General features: G+C 40.6%; 2 protein-coding genes across 5 annotated transcripts in view; both read right to left on the reverse strand.

Annotated features, from left to right (window-relative positions):
* The window catches only part of LOC100114742 (neurocalcin homolog), a 156,488-nt gene that overhangs the window by 7,390 nt on the left and 126,033 nt on the right, over nucleotides 1-23,065 (reverse strand). Inside the window, exons 2-3 of the mRNA XM_008209125.4 lie at nucleotides 1,912-2,158; nucleotides 350-468 (exon numbers count right to left, since the gene is read on the reverse strand). Of these exons, the coding sequence (XP_008207347.1) occupies nucleotides 350-468; nucleotides 1,912-1,981 (189 nt within the window). The 5' untranslated portion in view covers nucleotides 1,982-2,158. The remainder of the gene's footprint in view (nucleotides 1-349; nucleotides 469-1,911; nucleotides 2,159-23,065) is intronic.
* Nucleotides 5,379-23,065, reverse strand: part of LOC100679718 (neuronal calcium sensor 2) — a 144,906-nt gene continuing 127,219 nt past the window's right edge. For all 4 annotated transcript variants that reach the window (XM_008209127.4, XM_003426661.5, XM_008209129.4 and 1 more), the window contains 2 exons: nucleotides 14,787-14,915; nucleotides 5,379-10,564 (listed from right to left, as the gene is read on the reverse strand). In XM_008209127.4, coding sequence (XP_008207349.1) covers nucleotides 10,388-10,564; nucleotides 14,787-14,915 — 306 coding nt within the window. In that variant the 3' untranslated portion in view covers nucleotides 5,379-10,387. The remainder of the gene's footprint in view (nucleotides 10,565-14,786; nucleotides 14,916-23,065) is intronic.

Consider the following 23,065-nt stretch of genomic DNA (forward strand, 5'->3'; position numbering starts at 1 on the left):
GTCTCTCGCTATGCAGAAAAAAATTCGAGGAAAACTCGAGCCATAGGTTATGTAGATATAAAAAATAATAATAATCGAGATTACAAAATAAAAAGGAAAAAAATTGCGAAGTTCCCCAGTGAGTTTCGTATAAAAACTTGTTGTATAATAGCACCATGCTTATTGAGGAAACGCGTTACCTTTGTCCACGCCACGTCACCAATGATTTTTCAGGGATCAGGGAAGACATTAGAATCACATATGATAAGTGGGATTGTATTTGTCGACTACATATATTTATATGAACTCTTTTTTTTGAGAATTAGTTTATTCACGTGAAAGATGTTGACTACTGAAATGGACATCTTACCTTCGACGCGTCACCGTAAGGGAAAAAATTTCCGTATATTTTCTTAAACTCCTCGACGCTGAGGTGTCCGCTTGGGCAGTCTTTTAGAAAGCCTTTGTACCATTCTTGGATTTCGGCGTCTGAAAGAAATCAATAAATGTTTACGATTTAGTTTGAGACTTGGTTTTGATGTCTACACTATTATTATACGGAATCATGCTTCAAATGTCTTGGTATAATATTATACGAGGGATCGTTAAAGATTACAATAAATATTGGTATATCATAGCTGGTTTTTTTTTCAACATTTTTCATCCCAAAATTCATCCATCAACAGGAGAGAGATGTGATTCAATCGATAAATCAAAAGTTTGACATGTTTGACATAAGCTTGAAATACTTTCAAGAAAATCGAGGTGGTAACGAATAGGTTAAATAAACTTGATCGAAAAGCAAAAGTATCTTTGTACTTGTTAGCAAACAAATCAAAGACAATTTCATAACTGTAAATAAACCTTCATATATATTGACAAAATTACACACTGGTATAAACAGTTTTGTTAGTCGAATAAAATAAATAATAAAAAATTACAAATAATCAAACGAACTTGAAAGTGTTAACTCTAAGACTTCATGTAGTATAAAATGAAAGCTTTACAAAATTTAAAAAATGAACTTACTCAATCTGATACTTTAATTTTAGGAAATCTATGTACTCAACCATAATTTCATACAAACCAAATTACTCATTTTGTCTCCAACCTATACTGCCACGTTTCATAACTTTTATTGTACTGATCCAAGTATTTACGTACAAAATTAAATTTTCTTGATAAACTTATGTATACAATTTATTGAAAATATCAATTAACCAAAGATTGCTTCGCAAATAAGGATTTTTTTGGAAATTTGCCGCAATGTCGAATGCATAAGTATTGATTATCATTTCGAAAACGCTATAATATTGACGTTCAATAAATCCGGCATTAACCTTATCAGTAGTTCGAACATACTAATCGATTTAAGCTACTCAAAATCCATCTTATAATCAATCTCTAAATTCATTTCTAAATTATAATAACATTATCAGTACGGATTTAATTGAAAAGCAACTGTGATTAACGTCAATATCTGCGTATCTAGCATTATTTATGAAAAATGTCTCATCGCCATGATAAGCAAGAACCGGCAGCAGTTCAAACAAAGCTCGACTGCAAAAAGTTGGCAAACTAAATAATTTATAAACAAGGTAAGTTGCCGTACCAAAAAAAGACATAGTACAGAGAAGCTCGATCGAATCGCTCGGAAATCCGATAAAACAGTTTCAGCGGCGGTAGACGCGCCGTTATACCGGACGGGCGAAGCAGACCGCCCATAAATTAATTAAAGTTTACGACGAAAGGCTATCTCTCTCTCTCTACGTCGCCAACCGGCTCAGACTATCGGTAAATAATCGAGGCAATCGAGGATCACGACGTGAAGATTGTTTTTTTAAGATCCTAAATAATTTTTCTTCGTCATCATCACAGGGCTCCATTACAGACATTCAAGAATTAAGTAAGCAGCCAAAGGCGTCGACCTACCTGAGAACTCGGTGTTCTGCTTGAGGTCCTCGAGCACCTCGGGCTTGAGTTTGCTGTTCTGTTTACCCATGGCTGCTCCTCCTTACTCCTCCGGCTACCTCGGCCCTCACCGAGCGGCCAGTCCGCCGCCCCGCGTGCTGAAGCTGTGCGAACGCGCCCCTTGGCCTTTCTGAGCTTCTCTTCTCCCGACACTGCCTCTTCTTTTCACCTGTCTCCCAGACTCGAGATGGCGATGCTTCGGCAGGACCTAGACAGAGATCAGATGCGGTGAGTTTATGCTGTATAAGGGATGTGTGCGGGTGGGGGTTTCGTAGTTTTGCTTTTACAGGGGGTACTAACCTTGGCATTATTTGAAAATTAAATTTTTTTGTAAAATAAAAATAATATTTTGAATTTTAAGCAAATAAGGCTATTATGGTATTAGTTAGGCTCAGAGGTCGAAAGGAAAGGAAGGTTTTTCAGTGGGCGAGAAAATTCTCCACATCACTCAATATCATTCACACCACACACACGAATCACACACAATCGTCTGAAACAGATAAAGAGATAAGAATGAATCAACATATAAGTTTAATAAATGTACAATTTTAGAGCATAGTGCGATTTATTTATAATAATAGTAATAATCATCATCATCGTTATCCTCATAATCACAATAATAATAATCGTATGTAATAATATCAATGTATATGCATATATACTAACAATAAATCGTAATCATAATAATAATCAATAATCAATAATAATGACAATGTATAAGGTTAGTGGCCGGACACCACATACAGAATATCTCAATTTATATACGTCTCTCTCTCTCTCTCTCTCTCTCTCTCTCCATATGCACCAACACAGTACTATATACGTCGCCTTGCCAAACTGCCCCTCATCCCGCCTTCCCAACAGCTCCTCGCCGAAGTACACATTTATATAACTTTTGATTGAGCGAACGGAATATACATAATTTATCTCCTATATAAACTCGCGCTATCGCCGTTCCGAAGAAGGAAAAGAGCGTACGCGACTAGAAGAAGAAAGAGGGAACGGCGAATGCGCGGCTAATATATATATATATATATATATATATATATATATATATATATATATATATATATATATATATATATATATATATATATATATATATATATATATATATATGTGTGTGCCATCGATCTGCGAACTGACCGAAACGGCGGTTGAACTACTCGTTTTTTCGCTGTTAAATTTTTAACCATCCTACCTCGCTCGCGTTGATGTTTACGAGCTTTCCCGTCGGACTTCTTCGTCCGAGCGAATTTCGGCCAGTCGAGCTCTGACGTTTGCACACACGATATAACGCGTCTACCGGTTCCACGATGCATACAATGTAATTTTACATAATCGTATAACGCAGTGTGCGTGTGTCTATATACACGGGTGTATGCGCGTATATATACATGTACACCGATGAATACAGCAATAATAATGGTAATAATAACGATAGTATAGTAATGTGTATAATGTAAAGAGGTGTTCGCTACACAGTTATATGTAAGGGTATAATAATTCGAGTGATCGACTCGCCGATATAATCTGGTCTCTTCCTTCTCTGTTATTAAGCGTCTCTTTTTATATTCGTCGGAGATTTAACACGTACATATGGCCTAACGTAGAGTATACACACACACACACACACACACACATTTATATAGACTTTCGGTGTATCGTATAATAATCTTGTTAATTCATAATAACTTTGTTCGTCATCAGCAACGCGACTTTATAAAAGTACGAATGGCTTTTTTCGCGCGCGTTATACATCGTATTATTATTACTTTGTTTTTGTTCTTTTTCATCGTGTCACCAACTGAAGATATAGCTGCGGGTATAGAAAATTTTGATTCGGTTATAAAATCTCCTACAAAAACGTAGTTTAGTAATGTAATATTGCCTGTGGGGGGTAAAGGCGGTTTTTGCGCTGGATGTCATCAATTTTATTCTTCATAGATCGACAGCGACTTGAGAATTCGCACACGTGTCTCGTCACTTTTCGAGAGAGTTAGCCGAGCTGTACACGACGTGTACATACGCGTAGCGTAATATTCTCCCGTATACACAAAGCAGTATCGATTTGCTTCCTACCTACGCTTACACGTATACCACATAGTGATGCACACAATGAGAATCTTCGCGCGTAAAGTCGGCCAACGTACGTAATCCGGGATAGATTGAATTTATAATCGTCCTTTTCGTGTTATAACGAAATTAATCGAGACTTAATTCCATGAAAATTTGAAGAATCGTAAACGACGTTCATATAGAACCCACGTCGGAAAAGGGCGAATAAAAACCTACTATGCGATCCATCCGCCTCTAATCCGGTTTAATTGGTCGTTTATACCGGTGCGCGGAGTCGTACCTCTTAAATTGAAGTTCGAACGCGCGCACTTCCGACGAAGAGAAAGGGAGATAATGACGTCATCGCGGCTGTATAGAACTTTGCCGGGCTGTTACGTGAATCGAATGGGTTGGTTTAGAAAACTATATATCGCGCGAGTTGTATATTCCGGAGGAGAAAAAAATTTTAATCGTCTATCGTCACCTTCCACGCGTGCGTTGCGTCACTCTTTTATCTTCTTCCGCTCGGAGTGAGGGGACGAGATTGCGGTCACGTGGGCTAATTAGGCTGGACTTAGAGGAGAGAGAGAGGGGGGGGGGGGGAATCGACGGATTGTGAAGAACGTAATTTTTGAAAAAAAAGATTGTTGTATAAAGGAAATTGTGAAAAAAGAACTACAAGACGCCGTGATTTACATAATCGCGTTTTTCTGTCAGATCGACGAAGTCTCTCAGGCGATTTAATTTCCGGAATTTTTCCAATTCGAGCGCTTCATTCTCCCGTACACAAACTTTAATCTAAATTCACGGATCTTTAATTACACTCGACTCCATACTTTTTAACCTTGTGCTCGAAGCAAAATAAAAAAGAAACTCACCCCGAAAAACTCCACAGACTTCGTCCGTCAACCAAACTCACGCGCAATTAACACGTACAGTGTACACTGCGTGTCAGCAGCGACAAAACCATCTCTTTTTCTCTCGCCCTAGGACCTTATCGTCTCTCACACATCCAGCGCTAATTACTCACTATCTCGAAGCGACTCGTTTATTTTGTTTCTCTCGTTTTTTTTTGCATTTCCTTCCGGTCTTTTATCGAGCGAGTCTAGTCTTTCCCGCTCTGTATTTTCGTTCTTTATTTTTAATTGCGGCCTATCAGATTTCTTGCCTATGGCTTCATTAGCGTCCGCACATATAACGGCTGGATCGATCGTGTTTGATCGTGTTTTATGTGTCTTCGCGCCCCTGTTTGACTGGGATAAATTTGACCGAATTTTTACGTCTCGATTAGGTTGATTAGCGAATTTAGCCGTTTTTATTTTTACATTTTAACTCTTGCGGTGTGCATTATATGAGAGACAACTGAATACAACGATTTAAAAAAATATCATGTCAGTTACACTGTCAGATCGTATTATACTTTTTTTGTTTGTCTTTTCTTTTTTTTTTTTTATCAATATGCAACATTTATTATACTTTTACGCGGAGGCTGCGCATTATAATATGAATCATTTAATTTAATTTTTTTTTCTTCCTTATCAACAGTTACATTGCAAGCTAAGAACTAGAACGTCATTTTATATTTATATAATATATTTAATGTCATATATATACGAAACACGATGAGTAAGAAAAATTTCAGTGATTCGAGTGACTTTCGCAATCACGGTAGCAAATTTATTTATCTTTATTTTCGTTACTTTACCTTTCACTATATATTATTATTCACTTATATACTTTTTTCCCTTATACGACGTACTCGATCGATTTTTATCGTATCATGACAATAACGTCTAAATTTTTTGTTTACTTCTTTTTCCTGACTTATACTTATAATTCACGCGCACAGAAGAGACAATGGATCATCTTATAGTTATGTCATGTTCAACACATACTCTACAACCTTTTACTCTTTATACTCCACATCTGGTCTCCTACTTCGTCTACAGCATACTCCAAGTGTGTGAGATTCGAAACGTTACGCATTACCCAGAGAGATGTTAACCGAATGTTGCGCTTCTCTCGAAGACTTGTATATAATATAACATTAAAATATTGAGCGAAAGTGTTCGTCTGAGATTCGAGAGCCTACGGGCCGGAGAGGATTTAATCACGAGAGACGAAGTTGCCGCGAAACTTAAAGCGCGAATCGCGCGGGAAAAAAAAGATCCTCTGAAAAAGAGTATAACTTTCGCAATATACCGAGAGCTGCTATTGTTCGAACTTCTCGCGGTCAGTCGAGCGAAGTGAGCGAAAAAAGACGCGAGAAAAGAACGTATATGCCCGATCGTAAAAGTTTGCATGACTCGCGGCGCGAGGCTTATATCGCACACACGATGTGTTGGAATATTAAATAAGGGTTTGCGTAACGACGCTAAAAAGCGCGGGATAAAATTATCGCGCGAAAATCGTTGGTGCGTGAAATTCGTATAAGAAAAAGGTTTTTCCGAAACATTTGGCTTATACTGTGGCTCGTAAAAGAATAGACATAAAAGTGTGGAACGAAACGAGCTTCGAGTGAACGAGAGGAAAAATTGTAATATAAGCAAACTTATTGAAAAAAAATTTTTTAATCAGGGATTCTCCCCATCAAACGGTCGCACGTTGAGTAGAAAAATATAAAGTATAAAAAATAGCGCAGTTTGCTTGAGAGCTGCACAACACATAAGTACACTGGCCTATATAACCTCTCTTACTTTCCCTTTCCTCGTAATTATATTGCAAAAGTGTTCAATTGACATTCCCTCTGCGTCTTTTCAACTATTCAGCTCTCGCATAAGCATATCCCTTCCTTATTTCCGTATGTCTCTCGGCTCCGATTTGAGCTTGCTGTCTCGGACCGTTTTCTAATTCGATTGTCAATGCTCGACTTTCTGGGCGGCTCGCTTATTATTTCCGAGCCCGAGATTCTCTGTGTCGTGGCTTTTTGCATCCGTTGATTACAGCGAACCAAATGGAAAATAGGGAATCCTTTTCCTCGAATGTGCGTTTAATTTTGGATTTGAATTTCAAATGAGTTTTACTGTGGCCGTGTGTATGCACGTATATTTTTCAGAGAACAAAAAGGGATGATGCAAATTTTTGTGTATCGCCTGTTCTCAATTTTAAATTATAATCGAACGGAATGCTTATACGTGTGTATAATATTTTGGAATGTCTTTCTCTCGTCGAGGCGAGGATCATGAGGTGCTCGAGAAATTTTTTGACAAAGAGACGCGTGGACTCTTGTGGTCCAGCAGTTTTTTTTATTGAAAATTGACTTGATAGTTTGATTAGATGTATATAGCTTTTATTATATACGCGTAGTATATAGTATAATTATATACGATAAAAGCGGCCTGTAAAACTATACATATCGTCGTATATATATATAGAAGATAGTAAATTCACAATATTTTTATCTTTCTTATCCGTCTCACTCGGTATAAGGTATTTCATATACGTGAAGAGAGAGTGTGTGTGGAGGTATGAATATTTATATATATTTATGTATATATGTATATGCGATGCGCGTGTCATGTAGAAGGACGCGATGATATGTACCTATGACCTAAGGAAATGCGACGGGTCGTATTTTCACATCGTTATTCCACTCGGCTTGACCCTTGAAGAATGTATTTTTGTATGTTAATTCAACGTCTTCGACGATGAAAATAATGCTGTAAAATCAACAACGCTTTTGTTCTAAATTGATCCGGAAACGAAAATGTAATAGCTTGGACTCATTATGCGTTTCATGCGTGAATTCTTAATTTTCAAGTACATGACCAAAATAAGGACACTGAACTTTGAAGAAAATAAATAATAATGGCGAAGACTCGATGATAATCTGTTAACAAATAGAACCGCCGACATTATACACTTTTCCTCTGTCTCTCCCTCATCGCAGATTTTCCTAACTATAAAACATGCAATTGGTCGAAGGCTATATCACTAATAGATTGCTACAAGTCTATCGACTGCGTTTAGTCGTCTCGAGACTCGCAGAGAGCTGTCATGAGGTGTGTACGTTATTATTATTTTTATAATCGAAGAGTAACCTTATTTTTCGGCTTCGCTTCATCGAGCAGACATCGAGAGAGTTGAAAAATTATTCCGTAAAACGGTGGATCGTGACCCTCTAAGATTAGACGATGAGATTGATTATTCACAAAATTATAGATATACATAAGTAGTCGAGGAAAGTGGAGGTGAACACGGATGAAAGTACAGAGTAGTTTTAGTACAGTATAGTTGCGTACGGATAGTATAGTCTATGTTAATGTGTGTATGTAAGTACGTGTCTGGTCTGCGAGTTAGAAGCGAGAATTCGCGCATGGGATTTATCAAAATATAAAATATGTTTTTGAGTGCCTCGATATTATACGATATACTTGGAATATCCTTAGCCTGACTTATACAGAGCTTCATTTATAGAAACTTACGAGTCTATGTAAAGACAATTATAGGTAAAACGCGATTGTTTAGATGTATAATTTATAGATCGTTTATTTAATGTATGTATATATAAATGCAATTATCTTTCTCCTACTCGCTGCTCTTTCTCTCCCTTACTCTTTTCTCATATGTTTCAGCTACGTAACGATTTTTTTTCTTCATATTTAATTAGTAATAATTCTAAGCGCATAGCGTATAGAGATAGTTTTTTTTGTAATTATTTATTCATTATTTTTCCTTATATCCTTGAAAAGGTTCGAGCACCCGTATAGCGCCCGGCGTTATTTTTCTTTGTTACTCCTATAGTTTACAGAAGATCGAGAAAAGACGGGATAGCCGATCGTTCCTATTTCCTTCATTTCTGTTAGTTCGATCGCACGTCCTTATACCGATGGTTGTGCGTGCACGCCAAGCAAAATGAGGGCTGGAAAAGTTGTGTTCTACGCAAGAGCTATAGACAGATTGTATAAGGCGTGAAAAGTGTGACACTTGGACGAGATCAGTTTTGAGAGTTCACTTCGTGCTCGAGACTTCGAGATTCCAATTGTCCGATAATTTACAGCCCAGTCGGCTCTGTATACGTTCTTGTCGAGCTTCGAAATTGTCAAGAGTTGATATTTCTCTTTATAGTCTTGCAATTGAGAAACCAACTTGTTGATCGTGTGCGTATGTTTATACTGGTAGTGATACGAGCATCTTATAAGTATATTATACGTTACATTGCGATCTAGACGTAAATCAACGAGACAATCGGGAGTCTCGAACGAGCGATTGAAGATATATATGACGGCGCGTACAACGAAAAGTGGACGATTTGTGTGATGATGAGAATATGGCCATTCACTCGTTCCTTTTTTTATGGCAGAGAAGCGACGACAATTTGCTTGATTTTACGACGCAATGAACTATAACGTTAGTATATCTATATATAGACTTTTTAAATGTATGTTAAATGATTTTATAAAGGAAAATCATTTTTCTTTTTTTTACCAACGTAGAAAATCAAAACATACAAGTATATACGAAGAAAATTAAAAGTAAAAACGAACCGAACGAAACAGTCGAGGACAGAGGGCCTTCGACGGTTTCGCAAGATTCCATTACATACGAGTTATACATATTTCTTTTTTAGTGTCTTAAAGTGTGTAAATATGTGTGGCTGTTATTACTCTTATTTTACAACGAATGTGATTTTACAAAAATTTGTTCTTAAGTTCTGGAAGGTGCGTATTCGGCTTATTAATGATTAATAATGGTAATAATAATAATCATAGTAATAATAATATTTACGATGGTCCGACCGTCTCCCGGACGGTTACAGACCGGCTAAAATCGATGTGGCGTGACGTCAAGAAGTCTTTGTTTTACATTTTGTTTTACATGTATATATAATCGCGTATAACAATAAAGAGGTGTAGCGCGCGCGTGCCCCTGACACTTGTATTATCATTGTCGTTTTTCATCATCATCGTGTCGTAAATTCCTCGTCTATTTATATGTAAACTTTAACCGCTCGTCCGACGACTGTGTGTATTGGAATTTCCTAGTAGCGCCACCTGTGTCGAGTAGCGTCACGGAAAAGTCCTTACGTCGGTTTGAAACCTGTTTTTTAAGCCAACGCAACGAACCTACTCGCCCTGCGAAGCGTCTAGACAATGGTTCGCTGATGCGACCTAACATAACCTCAAAAACACGCGGACGAACGGTCACTCGTCACTCTTTTTTTCCTGTTAGCTTTTCGACGTAATCCACTGAACTCTCTTCTCTCGCATATCGGTACGCAGTTGGGAAGTCGTATAGAGTATATTCATATATTTATAATATTTCGCAGCATGTGGATAATGAACAGGCGCGGGCTCGGATCGCGCGGCGGGCGCGGCTTACTCTCGCGACTCGTCTGTGCTGTAGAGTAGGTGATGGCTCTTTGGCTGCTATATCGCAATTAAGGCGCCAGCATTTTGGACAGTTCCTCGTCCTGCAAGCAGCCCTTGAGGAACTCTTCCTGCGTCAGCTGACCGTCGTTGTTCTCGTCCATCTTGGCGAAGATGTTTTTCGCTCGCTCTTCCGCGCTATCCGCCGGCCTGTTGCTCGAGGATGCGCCCAGCATGTCGTATATCGCCTGGAAGCAGAAATTCGAGACGTTTTATTTTCAGATCGTAGCTTTTTTTAATGAAACATTATAATGATGCGAGACGAATAAAAGGCTGGGGAAGAACTAAAAAAAGGAATGCTAACGAAGCGCGACTTGGAAGAGTCCTTTAGAGAATTTCCTGAAATACTGAATATTGAAGTGAACCGAAGTAAGGGTCAAGGCTGGCGAAACGAAGATTGTTATCGGGGAGAGAGAAAGCTAAGGTTGGCACGGACTGTCTTATTGCCGGTGCTCGTAAGTGTAATTGGTGGAAGGGAAGATTCGGGGTAATAGCGCATAAATTGTGAATTTTCCGCTCGTCTACTCGCGCGCAATGAAGCTTATCTGATATTGGAAAAGATTTGACAATGATAATGGCCTCCTATCGAGTACATATACGTATGATAGCTATTCGATCCTCCTTTCAGGTCTAGCTATCGATTTTTAGCTGCGTATTATTGGACAGAGAAGCTGAAATATCTTGTTCGATCGAGTTTTATTGTACTTTTATTTTATTCTGTGAATGCGTGTATGAAAATAAATATAAATTTACGTTTTTTTTTATTATTTTAACTTTGGGCTTCATCAATATTGATACAAAAGCGATCAGACCACTCATACGCTTTGACTGACCATTTAAATCTATCGTTTTTTTTTCTTTTTAACGCTATATTCGCTAGTTTTTTTTCATTCGATTTTTGAATGCACGTACCGCACGACATTCCCCGCAACTTTTTTAATCTGATATAGCTCTAAAAGCACGAAATTCAATAGGTCACTCGGGGACTGAACTGTATTTTTGCACATCGTGAAAAAGACATTGCTAACTTTGTGAGAAAAAAAGGATTTTATACTGGTTACTCTAGAAGTATAATTATATGAAAAAATGTGCTTTGCGGGAAATACGACGTAACAAAAAAAAAATGAATTTATGCATTAGCATGTCAAAGGAGTGTCTTACGCTTCTTTCGCTAACACATGTCCATTGTCACTAAATTTATAGTATTTCAATAAAATTTCCAAAGCAAATTTTTCCCTTCTAATTTGAAATTCAGTTTTAAAATACGTGTATAAAGGTGTATCAATAAGTAGAAAGTACGAAGACGAATAAATAAAATTTTTTGCCAGCGAAAACTCAAAAAAAGTTGCATAAATTTTTCGATTACATGCAAGTTATGGTCTGCACCCACATTTGCATTCTGAACAAGTTTCTTTGCGAAAAGCTGCAAGAACTTTTAGATTAAAACGCAAATCTCTGACATAGAAAAAGCTTTCTCTCCTGTTAAAATTAAGTACACGCTAACAAGCATTATTCAGATCTATTTTAACCTCGCAGTCTAATAGAAATTCAATCTTCCATCATTTTTAGATTTTCATGCAGATCGAATGGCAACTTCGTTATGAATTTTTTCGCCGCTGACGCTGTACACTATACGCACACGTCAACAGCGTCATGCATATGTATTCCGCTCAGCAAAACAAAGCATGCTATGCTCAAAAATACACGCCAATTTATTCCTGCCAACGACAAAACGCCGACAAAGTGAATAATTCAGTCAAAGCCAGGCGATTTTCCAGATCCTAATCCACATAGCTCCCAAAACTCATCAGGCAAATTTCACCTATGGCCTTCGCAATCAGCCAAAACGAAACGATAACAATTGCGTATCCGGCTCACGTATCCGTCTCCCGCGCCTGCCGTAATCGATTAATCTTTTAAAGCTTTTAACGGAAATCATCATCACGCGCGCGTTCGCCGATCAATATATACGCGCATACACACGCACATGGTGCGAGGCATGCAACGTTGCATCATTGATACGCTATGCGTATGTATAGCCTAGTCGCGATGAAACGCATACATCATTTATGCGAAACGCGATATTCCAGAGGCTAGGAGCGAATTGACGCACCGGGTGTCCGCTTTCACGTCGACGTTTTCGCATTACTCGCGTCACCGCTGATGTTTACGCGCGCAAAGTCGCTCTCGTTAAATAATGCAGTATTCTCTCGCGCCCCCGTGTGTGTAGCGGATGTTGATTAATAAAAAAAGAAAGTATATTTAGTTTTGTATGGTGGTTTGGTGAGCTGAGATCGATTAAATATTTGTATTGGGGTTGTTTACTCTAAAGCGAAAATTTATGATTCCAAAGAAGTTCAATTTACTTTCTTATGGGACAGTAAAAACTGCAGTTTTAAATCAGGTTTATACTTTACGATCTCACGACTGTTTTCCATTCTCAAAATGGCTATATCAATCAGAATGAATCTCGAGTGTATACAGGCGAGTGTACGTATGCGGAATTTTACGAGCGCGCAAAAACTTGGGATTTATTAAAGCAGTTCCCGAAAGTTTAAGAATCTTACTTACTGACGAGCAAAACAATTTCGTTTATTTAGGGTTTACTTTGTTTGTCTATAAAACGGTGGCTCTATTTACGTGTTATTGACGTCTTATCTAATAGCCACTTTCCCGCCTTTCATTCCCGCATTAAAATTATGAATAATTATAAACATTTTTGAAAAATTAAAAATGTTGAATATTTTAAATATTTATCTGCCTCGGAGCCCGCTAAGACATATTTAAAATGCTTCGTTTCTTATTGACAACAGTTAAGTCGTAAATATAGTTCTATATGCATCACGGAAGTCAAGTCGATAATTCCCTCGGGCGATTACAGTAAACCCACCCACGGGAATAATATAGGACGTTCTACCTTGTCGTATAAAGTACTGCTATACGAACCGTCATTAAACTGGGAAATTTTACTTTCCGTCTCAAAATCGTGAGGTGCTCCGCCCCGCTTTTTTCCCCAGCCCCAGCACCGATCCAGTTCCATGCAACGATGTTCCAGGTATATTTTCCAGGTAAGTTTTCAGAACGAATGTCATAAACTTAACTTTCACCCGATTCGGTACACTAAAATAACGCAATTACGCCATCGCAGGTATAAATTCGCATCAAAGAAACAGACGTACTATACATATGCACGACTCGTGTGACAAAGATAGAGACACGGCAACGAGATCAATTCGTCCGGTTTTCGGCTAATCGTGGACCGTGCCCCGCATCCGAGGACCGCGTGATTGATTAGAGTCTGCGGAATCGGGCTCCGGCTCTGGGGTGACTATTTAGCAATGGGCTATTCGAATTAATTGACAGTAATTACTCGGCCAGTCGGTCAGCTCGATTCGCCCCTATTTACTATCGTCGCCTTCAGGGAATTCTGCTCGTTAAAAATTAAGAATATGTGAGGGCTTTCAATCTCTAAAAGGTCAGCATAACTTGCATTTAAAAATAGAAGAACAATGACAGCCTACTAAAAAAATCTCAACACACATCCCGTTATCTCGTCCCTCAGGCTCCGACTGACCCTTTCCTTTTCTTCTATTTTTCCCCACGACGGCTCAGCCTCGGAACTCATTCTCTCTGTCTCTCCGCGGCAGCATCTATCCAAGCCAGCGACAATTAAAAAAGTCATTAGCGACTATTCCGCGAAACTATGCCGGTGAGCTGGTAAGGCAAAAAAGACTCGTTATTCACGTGCACGCGCAGGGGAGCTTTAGGTGCAATTTTCCACGCCTGTCAAATTTGCGAAGCGCGTACGCTAAATGCCCCTATCGACGGGCATTTTATTTCTCCTCCTTTTTGTCGTAGTCTCTCAACAATGGATCGAGCTTACAGTGCTAATGATTAGCTCGTGATTTTTGTTCTTTGAAAGTAGCTTTTGGTGCGAAACGAGTCAGCGAGACGTGGTCAGGTGACAAATGGTCGGAGCCGCTGCGACCATCGGAATAGAGTGAGCTTTTTACTCGACTCTCTTCGGAGTGTAAGAATTATGGCGCGATATATTTCACGACGTCGGATATATTATATACGTGGGGAATATAATACAGAGCTGGACTTCGAGAAGCGTCGGACGGCTGTCGGTAAAAATGGAACCCATTTGTATCGACAGAGTTTCAAAGGCGGCGTCTGTGATGGATGCTTGTTATTAGAAGTATTTTCATTGAATACTTGCTTTTACGAGTTATTTTGCTGCGGTGTAATTTTAATGAAAGCTTGACTATAAATACATTAATTTTATAAGTTTTTCCTTTGAATAAACAAAGGAAACCCCATTGACGTGTACGTGTACGCGTTTCCAGGATTATTCTCGTCGCTCATTGAATCTATTATCGAGTAAGTTGTAAATAGATTTTCTATTACCTGAACGATCTTCGTCATTTCCTCGATGTCTATGACGCCGTTTCCGTCGACGTCGTACATTCTGAACGCCCATTTCAGTTTCTCTTCAGGCGTTCCGCTAGACGTGACGTCGATCGCAAGTAAAAATTCCTGAAACAGAAAGAGAGACACGCGTATTTGAATAAAACCAAGTGCACACAAACATCTCTCGCCGCACGAGACTTTATGATGCTTGATACTTAAACACTCAATGTATATAGAGATGTTTTGATGCAGGTATTACGTACACATGCAAGTGTATATACGCGCGCGGGTGTATTTAAAGATCCAAGCGAGAAATCTGGAACATATTCGACTGCATCGCTCGATAAAATAAACTCGGACACAAGCCGCAGCCTTGAAAATCTCGCGTGACGCCAGATCGTATCCTAAGCGTCTGCTACGTTTATGCGTGTGTGTGTGTGTGTGTGTGTATTGTACGTAAGAGCCCCTTGCGAATCATTTCGAGTCCGTGCTACTTTAATAAAATTGTGCTGTTGCACGCGCTAAATGCATTCTTCAATTATTATCTTATTTTTGAGTATGTTGTACTAGGTTTAAACAAATTTTTAGGTTTACGTTTTCGTTGAATTATTCATACTTTTGATATTTGCGTCAAGAAAATTCCTAGTGCAATTAAGAATGGTGCATACATATGCACATACAGTGACGCCCCCAAAAACTGCCTGCACCCATATTAAATCTTGTGGGGGAAAAATAGTACGAGCAGCGACCGCCACGGGCCTTCCGTAAGGACACGTGCTAAAACGCGCGCTGGCGTCGCTTTAGCCATCCCCTCTCTCTCCAGCTGCATCCAACGCTAGGTTGGCGGCGCCACTTTCCTTCCCAGTGATTGGTACACGGGATACTATCCCCGCCCCCTTCCCCCTTCACTCCTGGGTCAGGTAAGAGTGGAGGCAAGTTCATTACGACCTCTCCTCCACTTTTGGTCTAACCAAATCAGTCCTTAAATACAACCCGAGTTCTGGTTGATCTTCAGTTAGACGACTGACACGCCAGTGAAAGGTCAAGTCTAGTTTTTAACGCTTCTCTTTTCACGACGTGAACTCCAGCCACGCATCAGCCATGTCGAACAAAGGCGTCGGATTGTCATACCTCGCAGCTTACGTGTTCTCGGACGACAGCGACCTGGACGACATCGAGGAGACTTCTGATTTATCTTCATTCTGCAGTGACTTCAAGTCAGCGTCATCCTTCGACGGTGACGCCAAATCCACGAGTGCTACGGACACCTGCTCTTATCAGGGCGATGTTTCGCCCAAATCTACGTTTTCGGACTTCGACGACGAGTTTGAAAAACTATTACCTCCACTGACGACCGAGGCCTATCCAGCTGAGCTCCAGCAGAAAATAGACGCCATAGCCGAGAAGGTGAACGCTGGAATGGACATCAATTCATTTATACAAACTCGAAAAGAATTCCGTAATCCATCGATGCTCGATAAACTCATCGACCATTGCGAAATCGACCAGTACGGCACGAATTTGAGACCTGAAGTCTTCGATCCAGCCAAGTGGGGACAAGAATCTTACTACGAGCGACTCGCCGAGGATCAAAGTGAGTACATGCGTAGGTTGGCCAACGGAAAGGCTGCACCTGCACCTGTCCCTATTCCTGCAGCTGTATCTCAACCGAAGAGAGATATACCAGTACAAATCATCAGCGGAACGACAAAAAGAAAATCGACGGAAGATAATTCGAAAACCCAAGATATAGCAGCCAAGGTTGCACACGCCAAAAAAGTGGCCGATGCGATTGTGGCTAAGAATCGCAGTGGCTCTAGTGGCAATAATCGTAAATTAAAAATTTCTTTGTAGACGAATGTGTGTGGAAGCAGATCGTTACTGCTTTTGTAAAAGAATATTTTGCAACTAATTTTTGATAGACTGAGACGGAAGTGCTTCCATTTGACTAGTGCGTACTGCATTCAGCGGTAAAAGTGACAATCTTTGTTATTTTGTACTGTACCTCGATCATTTTGTAACTTTATTATGTGCATTTACCTTTTTTATTAATCAAGACTATATTAATATACAATAAAACACTTATTTCAATGAAAAAGACTGTATTAAAAATGTTAAACCCTACCTATCTTTTCCCACAATAAACTATATTTTTATTTAAATATCAAAAGCAGCATTAACTTGCCTGCATCTCATACGAAAATTATCTCCTACGCGCAATTACGTTAATCTCACTACTGAACTTTCGCGCTGCATAATTATATAAGAAAAATAATTAATAAACAGCCAGTTGACTTCATAATAAGACGAAGCTTTACTTTCCGCCGCTCCTGGTTGAAACTTTAAAGCGCAGACGAGACATCGAATTAATCTCGCTAATCCCGTGTACTTTGGCGCCTCTGCATAAAGAACGAGAAAGAGACAAGCTAAACTTCTGATGCGGGAAAATTCTGACGGGTTCCGCGCAGCGTGAGTGGAATGTGACAAACGAGCAAAGACGAGCGAGCTGTGTGCCCAGATTTTTCACTGTCGAGCGCTACCTTAGTTTCTCTGTAGAAAAAGTTCGAGAGATGCTTCCGTCGTATTATTTGCACGAAATTTCAAATTTACATTTATTTTTTTTTAATTCTCTTCTGAACAAATTTGCTTATAAAAAAAGTAGTAGCCTCAAATATTGTTCGAGCACACTCGCCTAACAACAAAGAAGTCGTGGCGTTCTTCAAATATTTATCCCCCAACTTTACAGAAACTCGAACGAATCGTTACACAAAACCCCAGCGCAAACTTCGGCCCACGCAAAAAACTTCCCCCGACGCAAAAAAAGAGAAAAAATCGCGTACGCCTCTCGAGCGATTTCCCGCGTTCGCTGCATAGACCGGAACTAAGGGTCGAGCGATAAGCAAACGCATCGCCTTAGCGCGAAAATTTTTCCGTGGAGAAAAGAGCTTCTCCATCAATCTTGAACTGAAGATTCCAGCGACGCGATTCGAGCTCGCGGACATTGAAGGGTTGGGAGGAGAGAATTATTCGTGGAGACGCGTTTTATGCGGCTTTCAGAGGCTCCTGTGAAAGGACGACGTCAATGTGGGTTTAAGACCGAAGGTGAAAAACGAGGACTGATGAATCCGGTCGAAGCACTGCTTTGAGAGAAGGTATAGAATCGAGGGAGTAGTGACTTTGGAAATTGGGAATAATGAAGCTTATTCGTTGCGCTTGATTTTTTGGGTGAAAGCTTGATCAAATTTTCGTTCTCAAAGTTTGAAATCTTCAAAAAATCCGTACTTTTTTTAGGCAGATTACACTCCGAAAAGCAAAAAAAAAAAATAATTATGCCCTCATAAAAGCGCTATACGAAAAAAAGGAAAAAATCCCTCACGACTTATCCACGCTCTCGCCATCCCCTTGAAATTCAGTAAACTGCGAACTGGGTCACCAAGGCCCTGAGGTAGAGTCACGAGAGGCTATGCACCGTTGGCAGGTAACTTTCGGTTGGTCGTCGTCGTCAAGAGTTGACTCACGGAACGAGCTCAGACGAATAGAAGAAATGAACAAGTGGCTGCTATACTGCGGAAAGAGACTTTTCAGTGCCGCTCGATATGGCTTGAGCAGAAAGTAAATTAATGAAGAATCAATTTTTTCATGCAAATAAGGCGGATAAAAAATAGAACAGCAGGTGAGAGCTTGGCACTCGTAAAATTTCGAGACTCGCGTTTATGAAGTTCATCCCCGCGAATTCACTCTCGCGCGGAATAACAGAAGCTGCTGCGTAAAAAAATACAGGACAAACTTAACGGAGAAGTCAAAAATAAAACGTTTACGGCCGTTACGCTGATGAGTATTTTCCATATTGGGATTTTTGCGACGTTAGTTTGTTTCGAATTTGTAACTAAGAACGACGAATATTGTCTTAATTCGAATGAATTTCAAGATCCGATAAGAATAAGAGGCTACATAGTTCAGTAGCTGAGGTCTTCAAGGTATTTAACTTCCTTAAATACAACGTCCTTAAATACGAACTCTAGAAACTACTACGCCCAAAGGGTCTTCGCAGAAATGAATATTGCTTCGAGCAATCCTTCTTGATTCGGTAAAACTGTTCAGACGCTCATTTACATTTTCAACAGCCTTCTATATAATTCCTCCCATAAATCACAAATTAAAAACCATCAACTCTGCGAAATTCCACTACATCAACCGGTAATGAATTCTTTCCAATCTCCGCTCGACCTCCAGCAGACATCCTCACCTTCTCTTCACGTATGCATACACATGCATATTCGCTCTTGGCTCTCTCTTTCGCAAGCTCACCAAAGCGTCGAGGCAAACAAAAACATTGCTGCAGCTGTATAGCCGAGGAAGAGCCAGCGGTGCAACGATAATGAGATATCCCGGTGCAGTTTATGGACTCGAGGCGAGCTTGCAGCGCATAATTTTCTGGCTATGCCTCGAGGGGGCAGATGCCAGGAGGTGCGAACCTATGTCCATAGACACACGTACGAGCTGCGTAACGAGGACTGTGGAAGAGTTTGCGTATAGTTGGCCGAGATGGACGATGTTGCTTGGGATTTATGTAGCGCGCTGGATTGTTTGTGGCCGCTTGGTCGGGTAGAAATAATTCGGACGCGGTTGAAACTTTGACAAAGAGGTCAGGAATATGTTTTTGTTCTGTTTAATTTTCATTAAAAATAACTAGCTTTTCCCCTTCAAACGCGTGTTTATCCGTTTAGCGAATTCATCCTCTAAAGCGAAAAGCCAGTCAAACGTACGCGTTCTTTCACTTTAATCAACGATAATAAAAAAAACTTAAAAAATCGACCAACGCATTCATTTCTTCTCTTGTAGCGTATGCTACACACCCGCATTCGAAACCAGAAAAATATAATAAACCCGTCGAAATCGCTTCTACCTCAGCCACAGCCTCGTCGTTACACGCTCCCGTGGCTGTAGTACCTATATCTACATACATGTACACACGGAGAAAAGCGAGCATATTCGCACCTTGATTAAACGTGACGCTGCAGCTGCGCTAATACCTCGGCGACGTCAGCCGGTGACTCGGCGAATTATTATCAGGCGGAAACTCGTGGAAATGAATCGGCCCTTTTCCAGACGCTTTTCCCGAGCCGCGCCGCCGAGCGAAGTGTTGTACACTGTGCAGGTTGATGAATTGACGAGGGGCTCAGTCGTGGCGTTGGGATACGCACAGGTGAGTGTGTACAGCGGGTTTATATCGGGAAATTGTTGTTGCGTTATTTATTATTTGCGGACGTACGCGCGGAGGTGAAAAATGAATTTTCGACGGGTTTTAAGGAGGTTAATTAATGATCACGCGAATTTCGCTAATAAATAATCATACGGATTTTCGAGGTAAATTCGAAATTCGCTGATTTATCGCACTGCGAGCTTGCAGCTCGTTATATCAATTCCAAAATGAAAAGAATAATAATTATTATTGATTAATTAATTAATACCTATATGAAAAAATAAATGTAAACAGGCTATAAGCGAAACGATTTAGGGCCGTCACATTTCGAACCAGAAACTTCTTTCTCCGTCGATTGAACCAATGTCTGCGAGTCGGGGAAGGCGCGTATGCGCCGCCGACGTCAGTTTCCGCAGCTGCTTTGATCTCTTTGTTCTGTGCTGGTGCGATACCTCGTTAGCGCAAAGCCTTTGTGTGCCGCGCACCCTTCACTTCGTTCGCGCGAGCTTTCGATTTGAAATTTTCGAGGAATTACCGCCGCGAAATTCGGCTAAGAGCTTACCGGTAATGATACGGTGTATACCACATCGACTGGCTTGTCTAATCTGGAGATTAGGTAATATAATAATAAGCTATATAGTTTTTTAATTTAAAAAATAAATTTTTGTAGTTGTGCAAAAGTGGACCTGAGGATGACACTTTATTGTCGTCAAAAGTTTTCGCGTCTCGTTAAAATAAAAATCACAGGTAGAGCTTACTCGAATCTTTACAAATGTTACATAGTTAAAATTTTTAATCTACTCCAGTCTGACGTCCTGACCAACAGAATCTGTCAAAACAACGCACTCCCTCCTCAAAAGCCTGCACTCGTAAAAGTCTCGCATACGCAGACGAACAAAATGAAATCCAGCCCACATTATACGTCAACAAATACGCGAAAGAGAGCGGAAAATACAGCAACATATAGGACAGTGTCTGCAGCAGAGAGAGAGAGAGAGAGAGAGAGAGAGAAAAGCTCTCCCGCGTTTAATAATTCGCCGTTCGACAAACGACCCGGGGCTAATCAGCAGTACAGCTCCGCGCAAGAGATGCGACGCACATAGACCCGCGCGGTGTAGGTCGAGAAGTATCAGAGCTACTGCAAACAAAAAGAGACTTTACTCGTGCAGCAGATTTTCTTTGACGGCGAATTCGAGCCAGTAGTATATATAGCACACTCGCGCGACCCACCTCGAAAAATAGAGCGACTTTTTAGTTTTTAGCGTTGCGCGCGGCCGCAGGAGATGACGGATTTCTCCGGCACTCGTCGTCGCAAGCTCCGAAGCTCTACATTAATTTCACTCGAGTATCCCTCTCTTTCTCTCTTTTTAGCGCGCCCCAAATGCGAGAGAGAGAGAGTCGGTCTCGCGACGGTCGACTTCTTGAATACATCAGCCGCGTCGAAGAGTGCTGATACATTATTTATACATTTTTAATGAATATTTTATAGAGGAGGTGCGACCGACCGTGAAAGATTCGACGAATTTATTGGTTACTAAAACGTTTTGACTTATGCAGTGAAAATCAGGTTCAAAACAAAATAATAAATCGTAGTCGCTCAAGAATCCACGTGCGCAGCGCCAAAGAGCATTATCAATCAGAAAAACAGCTGCATTCGTTCCCGAATGTCTCCGATGGACGAGAGACAAACGACAGAGGCCAGGCGCGACAATGAATCGGTCACGCGTAGTCGCAAAACTGCTGCTTCTACAGTATAGCTATGGTCTTTTTTTGCGGCCGACAGAGAGAGAATATGGCTGCGATCCAGCTGCGCGCGGGCTTTATCGCGCAGGAAACGAGAGGGGATTGTTTTCAAATTTAGATTTACGGTGAGAGAAGCTTTTTTACTCGGAACGTGTGCAGCAAGAGTGTTGGCGATGAATAAAGTGTCGGACTCTCGCTGCGGGGGAGGATATCGAACGGCGATCGGAGTGTGTTGTGCAGGACGTTTTGGAATGCTTGATTCGATTGCTTTAGTTGTTGCCGAGAATTCGTAATATTACATGGAATGTGATTTCAGTTTTCGTCGAGAATTCAGGTCAAACTATGAACGTTGGAGTTGTGTACGATGCGAAGAAAGACCAGTACCAAATCAACCGCGCACCGCAAGCTTCTCGACTCATCCCCGGAAAAAAAGCTCCAATCAATACCCGCCGAACAGAGCCATACCTCCGCAAAAACCACTTCCACCCCTCGACGAAAGAAAAAAATCTCCGAACGTCCAGCAAGCAAAACAGAGCTAGCCTTGCGTAGGAATGCCAAACACGAGCCCAAACTAGAGGGGGGAGGGGGTAACAGCGGAAGGAAGAACGGCCAGCAGCAGCAGCTGCGCGCATCGAAATACCAAGCCTGATTTATCGTCCTCTCCCGCGCTATATAGTCGGCGAAATTCCAGTGCATAAATTGCATCAGCTAGACGCAATCAGAAGTCGAGTTCGCTCCTTAGTCCGGAATTCGAGGAGTCGTATAAGTACGTGATGTTTGTCCGGGTGAGAGGACGATTTGAAATGGGATGAGGTTCTTTAATGACTGGTAGTTTCGGTAGATGGAGTGGATGTCTTTGGGAAATGGGATGTTGGGATGTGGTAATTAAATACCTGTGATTAGAGGAGATAGTCGAGTAGTGTCCGAATGGAGTTTGAGCTGATGGTTCTGAGTAATGAATCGGTTTGATCAATCGTTACTTGATAGAGACAAGGATCCTAAGCGACGATTAAAGCGTCAGCTATCACACTGATATCCCTGTTTTGTACTACAAAAAATGAGAAAAAAACAGGAGCTATGGCGTAATGCGACGAAAACCATCGAGTCCCCGCTCGCGCGCATAAATTTCTGAACAACTCCCATTAAGAGCCGTTCCTCCGGTCATGGTAATACACACCCTGAGAAGCTGGAGAAGAGACCTTCATTTCGCAGAAGCTTTTATTACATTAAAGGATCGACGCATCGGAGCAATCAAAGCCAGCCATAAACCAACGCAAGATCAAAAGCCCGCGGCACAATTACCTCGAGTTCAATCCATCAAAATTCAACG

Source organism: Nasonia vitripennis, chromosome 5, assembly GCF_009193385.2.
Source record: "Nasonia vitripennis strain AsymCx chromosome 5, Nvit_psr_1.1, whole genome shotgun sequence".
NCBI lineage: Eukaryota > Metazoa > Arthropoda > Insecta > Hymenoptera > Pteromalidae > Nasonia > Nasonia vitripennis.